At 44.2% G+C, this 10,351-nt stretch overlaps 1 protein-coding gene across 1 annotated transcript in view; it reads left to right on the forward strand.

Moving 5' to 3' along the window:
* Window positions 1-10,351, forward strand: part of HERC1 (HECT and RLD domain containing E3 ubiquitin protein ligase family member 1) — a 172,628-nt gene that overhangs the window by 128,488 nt on the left and 33,789 nt on the right. The window contains exons 48-54 of the mRNA XM_060175709.1: window positions 629-829; window positions 2,738-2,912; window positions 3,284-3,554; window positions 5,310-5,523; window positions 6,399-6,604; window positions 8,627-8,754; window positions 9,607-9,769. Of these exons, the coding sequence (XP_060031692.1) occupies window positions 629-829; window positions 2,738-2,912; window positions 3,284-3,554; window positions 5,310-5,523; window positions 6,399-6,604; window positions 8,627-8,754; window positions 9,607-9,769 (1,358 nt within the window). The remainder of the gene's footprint in view (window positions 1-628; window positions 830-2,737; window positions 2,913-3,283; window positions 3,555-5,309; window positions 5,524-6,398; window positions 6,605-8,626; window positions 8,755-9,606; window positions 9,770-10,351) is intronic.

Below are 10,351 nucleotides of genomic sequence, written 5' to 3' on the forward strand. Positions count from 1 at the left end.
CTCTTAGAAACCTCCATCATGGGGGCCGGGCGATAGCGCAGCAGGTTAGGTGCATGTGGCGCAAAGCACAAGTACCAGCATAAGGATCCCAGTTTGAGCCCCCGGCTCCCCACCTGCAGGGGAGTCGCTTCACAAGTGGTGAAGCAGGTCTGCAGGTGTCTGTCTTTCTCTCCCCCCTCTGTCTTCCCCTTCTCTCTCCATTTTTCTCTGTCCTATCCAACAACTAACGACATGAACAATAACAATAATAACCACAACAAGGCTACAACAACAAGGGCAACAAAAGGGAAAAATGGCCTCCAGGAGCAGTGGATTCATGGTGCAGGCACTGTGCCCCAGCAATAACCCTGGAGGCAAAAAAAAAAAAAGAAAAGGAAAGGAAAGAAAGGTGTCACATTTGCCCTTGCATTGGTAGACCTGACTGCACTAACTCCCTTCCCATAGAGTCCCACGAGAGCCTCTGACATGCAATTTGGTTGGGTCAGCAAGCGACCATGTTCTTCTTTGTGGCTGCTGGGCTGCCGGTCCATCTGTATCTTAAAACTCACCTTGCTAGAACTGTTACTAGAGTATCATGTTGTTATTTGTCCCATATGTTTATTTTTTTTTTTATTTACTTAAATTCCAGAAGACTGGGACATGCTGGATGTTGATGAAGATGAAAAGCTCACAGGTGAAGAAGAATTCGAATTACTCGCAGGGCCACTTGGTTTAAATGACCGACGCATTGTGCCGGAGCCAGTTCAATTCCCTGACAGTGACCCCTTGGGGGCATCAGTGGCCATGGTCACAGCCACCAACAGTATGGAGGAGACCCTGATGCAGATAGGTAAACTGCTCGGCCTTGGTCTTGGAGAAAGTGCATTTGCTTCTTAGGCAAATGTGACAGACCAGCCAGGGTCACTGAGGGTTCAGTACTGTGCCCTGTCACATTTCTTTAGTCAGTTTTCACCAGTACTTGTAGTAGTAAGTTTTGATGTTTTCGTTTTCATGAAATAGCAAAGTGACAAAAGGAAATTTATAACATATGAGCAGAATTTTTTTTTTACATTTTTATCAGTGATTTAATATTGATTTCAAAATTTTAAGATAACAGTGGTATCATTCCACACCATTCCTACCATGAGTTGTGTGTTCCCATTCCCTCCATTGAAAACTATAGTGGTTCTCCCAAGGCCACAGATATGGGTTGACTATTATTTTCTTAACTACATATATATTTTTCTCATTTTTTTCCCTAGGGTCCTGCCTTCTCTTCTTTCTATGTCACACCTGTACCTACTACTACTTCCAAATGTCCTTCCCTTTCTCTTCTTTTTTCTCAGGGTCTCGATGGAATTGGGGTTCAGAGCCCTCTAGTCATCTTGTCCTAACATTCTCTCCCTCTGGGGGTACAGACCAGAATTCTTCATGGGGTGCAGAAGGTGGGAGTTCTGGCTTCTGCAATTGCCTCTCCCTGAGCATGGGCGTTAGCAAGTTGATCCCTACCCCCGGCCTATTTTTATCTTTCCCTAGTGACATAGGGCTCTGGAGAGGTGAGGTTCTGGGACACATTGGTAAAGTCACCTATGAGCAGTATTTTTTAAACTTTCCTATACATGACTAAAAAGTGTTGTACAATCTTTTTGTAAATTTGAGTAAGAGGGTAAGTATCTTTTGCTATGGAAAACACAATAAAAAATTGGGGTCCTGGGAGATAGAGCATTGGTGGCACAAAGGACTTATATGTGAGAGGGCCCAGCTTCAGTCCTCTGCAACTATAAACAACAATAGCCAGAGATTAGAAATTAAGAAAAGTATTGCTGACTCTACTCTTTATGTATCTTTTCTTTATTTTTTAAGAATTAATTTACTTGAGAGGGGCCAGGTGGTGGTGCACCTGATTGAGCATACGTGTTTTAGTGCTCAAGGACCTGGCTTTGAGCCCCTGGTCCCCACCTGCAAGGGGAAAGCTTTGTGAGTCAAGAAGCAGGGCTGGGAGTCGGGCGTAGCTCAGTGGGTTAAGCGCAGGTGGTGCAAAGCACAAAGATCGGCATAAGGATCCCGGTTCAAGCCTCCGGCTCCCCACCTGCAGGGGAGTCGCTTCACAGGTGGTGAAGCAGGTCTGCAGGTGTCTGTCTTTCTCTGCCCTTCTCTGTCTTCCCCTCCTCTCTCCATTTCTCTGTCCTATCCAATAACAATGACAGCAATAACAACAACAATGATAAACAACAAGGGCAACAAAAGGGAAAATAAATAAATAAATAAATGTAAAAAAAAAAAAAGAAGCAGGGCTGCAGGTGTCTCTCTCTGTCTCTCTTCCTTCCTATCACTCCCTTCCCTTTCAATTTCTGGCTGTCACTATGCAATAAATAAATAAAGATAAAAAAATTAAAAACCTTAAAAAAAGAAAAAAAAGAATTGATTTACTTGAGAGAAAGGAGCTGGCATATTGATGCCAGGGATTGAACTTGGGAGCTTAGGCACTGCACTTACTCCTAGACCACAAAACAGTCTCTCTTTTTTGTATAAAGCCAAATAAATTAATTAATAAATTAGTTAATAGTAGTAAATAAATGAGATGTATACTTTCTTCACAATATGCTATTTTGCTGGAGGAATGTTCTATCTAACAAAGCTTTCTGGTGAGCACTGGAATATTTTCGAAGCAGTGGAGAACATTGCTGTCTAGAATTGAGGTACCACGTAGTTTGCTCAGTGTCCTTGCTGAGCACTCAGCATGTCTTGTGCTTTGCAGGTTGCCACGGTTCTGTAGAGAAGAGCTCCTCCGGGAGAGTGACACTCGGTGAGCAGGCGGCTGCCTTAGCCAACCCTCACGACCGGGTGGTGGCTTTAAGGAGAGTGACTGCTGCCGCTCAGGTTCTTCTGGCCAGAACCATGGTCATGAGAGCACTGTCTCTTCTCTCAGTCAGGTGAGTGTGACTGCAGCAGGTGACGTTACGCTTCTAGGACCTGCGAGTGGTGGGGCAGTGATGTGATAAAGAAGAAAGAAAGAAAAACAAAGAGAGAGAGAGAAAGGAGGAAGTGATCCTGGGAGCAGTGAAATCACACATACACAAGGCCCTAGCTCTGCAAAATAAGACATTAATAGTAATGTATCTTTTAAGAAAGGAGACTTTTAGTAGCGGATTTCTGGTTATAGATTTTTGGACATCTAAGACATAGGACTCGATGACAGTGTAGCTTGCCTTGTATCCTGCCTGTAGACCACATGTAGGACTACGGATGGTCCATTAAGACACCTCTCTTCTTTATCCCCCGATGTCTTTTCCTTCCCTGGCAGTGGTTCCAGCTGTAGCCTTGCCGCAGGCCTTGAGTCTTTGGGGCTGACTGACATCAGAACACTGGTGCGATTAATGTGCTTAGCTGCTGCGGGGAGAGCCGGCCTTTCCACCAGCCCGTCTGCCATGGCCAGCCCCTCAGAGCGCTCACGAGGCAGCCACAGCAAGGCCAACAAGCCCATCTCGTGCCTGGCCTACCTGAGCACGGCAGTGGGCTGCCTGGCATCCAACACACCGAGTGCTGCCAAGCTTCTGGTTCAGTTGTGCACGCAGGTCAGCTGGGTTTTGGTGCCTCTCATTGTGTCACTCATTTTAAGACTGATTCGTTATTGAAGGGTAAAGCATCACACAGTGTCACTCCATCACTTGTTTGAGACCAGGCCATTGTTTTCATGGGCCTTGTCACCTGTCCTGGGGTGGCTCCAGTTTGCCACTAGGAATCACTGTGGAATTACTTGCTTTGCACATCTCCTGCTAAGATACAGTTCAGTTTCAAGCTTTGCTTTGCATCTTTTTTTTTTTTTTTTTTTTTTTGCCTCCAGGGTTATCACTGGGGCTCGGTGCCTGCATTACGAATCCACTGCTCCTGGAGGCCATTTTTCCTGTTTTGTTTGCTCTCTTGTTATTGTTGGATAGGACAGAGAGAAATTGAGAGAGGAGGGGGAGAGAAAGATAGACTCGTGCAGACCTGCTTCACCACTTGTGAAGCCACCCCCATGTGGGTGGGGAGCCAGGGACTCGAACCAGGATCCTTACACCGGTTCTTGCACTTCGTGCCATGTGCGCTTAACCCATTATGCTACCACCTGGCCCCTTTACTTTGCATTTTCCCTTTCTGTCCTTGTTTCTTATGTTCCACCTGTGAGTGAGATCATCCAGTATTCATCTTCCTTTTGGGCTCATCTCACTTAACATGATTCCTTCAGGTTCCATCTCAGATGAGGCACGGAGATGATGTCCTCGTTTCAAATAGTGTTTCATGTTGTATATGTGCCGCAGCTTTCTTAGGGTTCTGGGGGGGAGGGGATGGAAGAGAAGGAGCATTGGGGTTCTGGTGCCTGGTGGGGAGGGAAGGACCTAGGCGGGGAGAGAGTTCTGCAGATGCCTATCACAGGGAGATGAGAAGTTGTGCCCATGTGTCAGCAGTTGTACTGGAAACCACCCCCCCCACACACACACACACACCAGTAAAGTGACTAAATAGTACAGATAACTCATTTTCAAGCAAAGGACTCTGAGGAAGAGAAGGAGTAAAGGAGAGTCTGGGGTCTGAACCATTAATCCCTCCCTCAATAGAACAGCTCGAGGGAAAAGAAAAGGAATTCAGTTCCATTTCAACCATAAATAGTTTGTACATGCTTAACACTTTCCAGTTTTCCACACAACAATACAACTCCCACTAGGTCCTCTGCCATCCTGTTCCAGGACCTAGGCCCTCCCCACCCAAAATGCCTTCGATTTTAAGAAGTGCTGTGTGCTCCTTCCACACTTACTCTCTTGCAGGGGGTGGGGGTGGGGTAAACATTAAGGAGAAGCCAAGGGGCAATTTCTGGGCCTTATATCTGTGAGACCGTTTCTGTCATTGAACTGTACCCCCAACCCCTTGATAGGTTCCTCTTTTTTTGGCCTTCAGGGCTGAGCCCCAGCACTATGGACCCACTGCTCCTGGAAGCTGTTTTTTTTCCCTTTTGGTTGCCCTTGTTGTTTATCATTGTTGTCATTGTTATCGTTGTTGGATAGGACAGAGATTAATCGGGGGGGGGGGGGGGAAGACAGAGGGAGAGAGAAATGTAGATAACTGCAGACCTGCTTCACTGCTTGTGAAGCGACCCCCCTGCAGGTGGGGAGCCGGAGGCTCAAACCAGAATCCTTAAGCCGGTCCTTGCACTTCGCGCCATGTGCACTCAACTCACTGTGCTACCATGCCCCCCCCCCATAGGTTCTTAATCAAGCCACTGAAATGAAATGTCCTTGCTGTTCTAAAATCCGTGTAAAAATGAAACATTTTTGTTCTAATTGCCTCTTCAGAACTTGATTTCTGCTGCAACAGGTGTAAATCTGACCACTGTCGATGATCCAATTCAGCGGAAGTTTCTACCCAGCTTTCTCCGAGGAATTGCAGAGGAGAATAAGCTTGTCACCTCCCCAAACTTTGTTGTGACTCAGGCTCTTGTGGCCTTACTAGCAGACAAAGGGGCCAGATTGAGGCCCAATTATGATAAGGCAGAAGTTGAGAAGAAAGGCAAGTCTCGTGCCACTTAAATACAGTCTTCTAACCATTTTCATATATGTTTATGACTGCTTTGCATTGTTGTGATAAATTACTTAAAATCATGTTTTTATTATCATATTTAAAAATGTTTTTATTGGGGGATCAGTAGTTTACAGTCAATAATAAATATAGTAGTTGGTACATGTGTACCATTTCTCAGTCCTTAACCTCATGAATACTTAAGTTTAGATCATAAAAGAAGTACATGGAGACTTCTTAATTATGTATGAAAGCAAATGTTGGGAACTTCTAAGTTAGTCTTGGCTTGATTAGCCTGTTTTATTAGATCATGTTTGAGTCACAGATGATAATCCTTAATAAAATATAGATAAAAGGAATGCTATTTTTCCACCTAAAGCTAATGACACTTTTAAATAGTTATTATGATTTACCTTTCTGCCCATACACCATGTAGCCAGGAAAAGAGAGGTTTCTAGATCTCTCAGCTCAGCCTCTTGGCCAGCTGTCACAATGATGTTTGAGCTGCAAAGCCAAACTGTTATTGTCTAGGACACATAGAAAAAAAATCTGGAGATTATTTCTGCTGCTTTCTCTGTCTGTGTCCTTAGAGCAAAGACTTTTAGTGGATGTACTCAAATGTGAATTTGCACTGGATCAGATTTGTTGTTGAGTTTGATAGGAGATAAATGCTTTGTGCCTTGCATGCATGTCTTAGTAAAGTGATTGCTTGAAGAAGTGCTAGTTCTTAAAAGCTATGGGTTAACCCGTTTCGTTTGTTCACCACCAGCAGCTCTCTCTCACCTTGGCGTCATGTCACTGTTTTGTCTAAGCAGGTTTAATTGCCCAATTGTATGCCCATCCTTCCTATGATCCTTCTGCTGTAGGCCCTCTGGAGCTGGCTAACGCCCTGGCGGCCTGCTGCCTCTCCTCCAGGCTGTCCTCACAGCACAGGCAGTGGGCTGCTCAGCAGCTCGTGCGCACTCTCGCTGCGCATGACCGTGACAACCAAGCCACTCCACAAACCCTGGCTGATATGGGCGGAGATCTCAGGAAATGCTCCTTCATCAAGCTGGAGGCTCATCAGAACAGGGTATGTATTTCCCACACCGGCAGATTCGTCGCCTTCTGGGAAACAAAATTGCCTCTGCTCTTCTCAAAAGACTGAAAGTCTGTTTAGCTCTCCCTTTCCCTCCCCCTTGTCTCAGCGTCTCATCTGTGTAACATATACTTGTTTGCTCCCTCAAAAATAACATCTGTCGGGTAGCTAGCAACTCCCCATCCTCTGCACTTTGACGTGGTAGAATAGTAAGCAAAGTGCAATATCAGGTAGGATCTGGAAGAAGCAGAGGAATACTCTCACACAAATGAAGGCTTATGTGTGCACAGGAAAAGAACTAGACCTCCCTGTTCTCATCTGACCTCCTGGCTCCTGGGCAGTGACGGGGCATTCTAGGGAACAAAGACTCCTCTCGGTTTTAGCCACCTAGCCAAGAAGCTGACTCAGCCAGTAGAGCTCAGGACTTGCCAGTGCTCTGGCCCCTCTAGTTCTTGTTCTCGTTACATTAATTTGGACTGTGAGATAGCTCACCCGGGAGAGCCTGTCACCTTGCATTTGAGCCCCTGTGCTATATGGGTTCTCTGGGGCACTAAGGGGAGCGTCATGGATGCTGGTGTGGTGCTGTGGTGTCTCTCCTTTCTGGCCCATCTAGCTGTCTAGAATGTCAGTGTTGCTTGGAAATGACAGTAGAGCACGTGCATGAGGTTCTTGTGCTAGTATGTGTTCCTTATATAACAGACGTGGGCTGGGAAGATAGCACAGTGGTCCTGCAAAAGACTCCCATGTCTGAGATCCCGAGGTCTCAGGTTCAGGCCCCAGCACCACCATCAGCCAGGGCTAAGCAGTGCTCTGGTCTTGGTCTCAGTTTCTCTTTCTCTCTCTCTCTCTCCCTCCCAAAAAAATAAAATATTTCTAAAAAGAACATATAAAATTTTTGTATTTTATTGAATTTAATACTTTTTTAGTTAAGTAATAATAGTATTTAGTAGAATTACTAACAGGTGTCAGAGAACTGAGTTTGAACACAGTACTTTAGTGGGGTGAAGGGTACTAGGGCTTCCTACATGAACCACTTCACAACTCCCCCACACAACAGCTTTGCCATTCTCTTTGTTTATTTCTAGTTATTGCCAGAACCTCACCATTCCAGGCCTACTTTTCCAGATAGAGAAGGAGAGAGAGCTTCCCTCAGTGCCACGGGGGCAGGGGCCTTGAACATGGGTCTCATACATGGCAAATCAGGGACTGTCCCAGTTGATCTGGACCTCTTCTTATTTTTATTTTTATTATTATATTTTGAGATCAGAAGAGAAACAGAAAGGGAGAGGCATGATAGCATTGCTTTACCATTGATAGAGCTTCCTCTGGTGCCATAGTGCTCCCAGGTGTTGCTGGGGCTCAAACTTGGCACCATGGGTGTGGTAAGGCACACTCTCTACTGGATGAGCTATCTCCCTGCTTCCTGAATAAAATACTTGAGAGCTATACTTCAAGTAGGTATATATCTACAAGCCATCTAGAGAAGACTAGGATTGTGCCTATTGCATTATAACATGAGTGTTGTTCCTTTTACAGTTTTTTAAAATTCTTTTTATTGAGGTGTTGGCTTTAACACTGTGTGTGTTTCTTACTCTCCAATTGTATATTTTTATTTTTTAATTTGTATTTATTTTTATTTTATTAGTTGGGACAGAGAGACTCAGAAGGAAGGGCTAGGGAGAGAGGGAAAGAGAAAGAGACATCTGCAGGCCTGCTTCACCAATCTTGATGCTTCCCCCTGCAGGTAAGGAGCGGGGACTCAAACCTGGGCCCTGCTGCATTAAGTAGTGTGTGCACTCAACCCAGTGCGCCTCCACCAGGCCTTCAATTATTATACCATGCCCACCTACCTCCCCCCAGTCTTCTATAGTTTTGTAGTAAGGTTTTTTGTTATAGAACTTTTCAGAGTTGATATATAGTGGGCCAGACAGTGGCACACCCAGTAGAGTGCCTGAAAGGTAAAATCAATGGATTCAAAATCAACTCAGTTATTCCCGAACTTTTTCACTTTTCTAGGTTATGACTTGTGTTTGGTGTAACAAGAAAGGTCTCTTGGCAACAAGTGGCAATGATGGCACCATCCGTGTATGGAGTGTCACCAAGAAGCAGTATTCATTGCAACAGACGTGCGTCTTCAACAGACTGTGAGTACTGACATTGAGCTCTTGGTGTGATGTTTAAAATAAGAATCCTAAATAAATAAAAACAAAACAAGTTCCTAAACACAGCCGAGTAATGTAATAAAATTGTCTCAACTGTTTCAAATAATTTTTAGAATAGTCTTACTGCATCTCCAGTGTGTATTTTTAAGTATTCAGTGTATTGACTCATGAAAGATAGTTTTTATTGTCAACATTTAAAAAAATATTTTGACTACATTTATTTATTTACTTCATCTATTATTTGATAGAGACAAAGAAGTTGAGAAGGGGGAGAGAGACACCTGCAGCCCTGCTTCACCACTTGTGAAGCTTTACCCCTGCAGGTGAGGGCCAGGGGCTTGAACCTGGGTCCTTGCACACTGTAGTGTGTGTACTCAACCAGGTGCACCACTGCCTGGCCCCTGCATTTGTACTTTAAAATTCAACCAAGGTCAAATGTTTAATTCTATAAAGGAGTAAGCTAATCTTCTGTCACACTTCAAGGATTATTTAGGATTTATTATAACAACATTTCTTTGGTAGCAGAATGTCCATCTTTTGTTGTTTTTGCTATGGGGTATTTCTTTTCTGAGAATTTGCCTAGAGATTAGACAAATGAGTGTGCTCTGAATTACAGCCATGTGTACAGTCCATCTTTGTTGGAAAATTGTACTGTATTAAATGATGACGTGCTTAGGCATTACTCTTAAAAGGCTATATCTGTTTACTTTATGGGAAATACTAGCAAATCTATTAGCAGCTGTTTTTATGTACTCTGAGAATTCCCTGCAGGCTTTGGGACTTAGTTTTGGGGTAATGAGGGCTGGAGTTTCACACTTACCTGTTACACTCTAGAGAAGGGGATGCTGAAGAAAGCCTGGGGTCGCCCAGTGATCCAAGTTTCTCACCTGTTTCCTGGAGCGTCAGTGGCAAATATCTGGCTGGGGCTTTGGAAAAGATGGTGAACATCTGGCAAGTTAATGGTAAGAGCCATGTAATTACCAATAACCAACTGAAGGTACTTTTAAAGCCTTTCTTCTGGTTTTCTGAATCCAGATACAACTTCCCCTCACCTTGACACTCACAGCCTAGTAGCTGCTGTTAGCATCTACATGTAGGATGCCTTGGTTTGCTTTACTTTTTAAGAGAATTACTTGGCCTTTTTTATGAGAGAGTGATCAGACCATTACTGAACTTTTAAATTTATTTTTTAAAAGATTTAGTTTATGTATTTCATGAACTGCATGGGTAGGGGTGTGGGAAGGGTAGGGAAGACTCAGAGAAGCACTTTGGATTTTTCAGTGCCAGGGATCAAACTCAGGACTTCAGGGTCCAGAAGGTGCCACAGTGGATAAAGCATTAGCTCCTAAGCATGAGGTCCTGAGTTCAGTCCCCAGCATTGCATGAGTCCTTGTCACTCTGGCTTTCCCTCCTTTCCTCCTCCTCTTCCTCCCTCTCTCTCTATTTAATAAATAAATATTTTTATAGTTTATAAATTAAAAAATTTAGACTTCATCTTTCCAAGCCCAAAACTCTACCTTTGTGCCATCTCCAGGCTACCAGCCTAAAATGTGTTAAATTAAGAATAAATTGATATTTC

Source organism: Erinaceus europaeus, chromosome 16, assembly GCF_950295315.1.
Source record: "Erinaceus europaeus chromosome 16, mEriEur2.1, whole genome shotgun sequence".
NCBI classification, from domain to species: Eukaryota; Metazoa; Chordata; class Mammalia; order Eulipotyphla; family Erinaceidae; genus Erinaceus; species Erinaceus europaeus.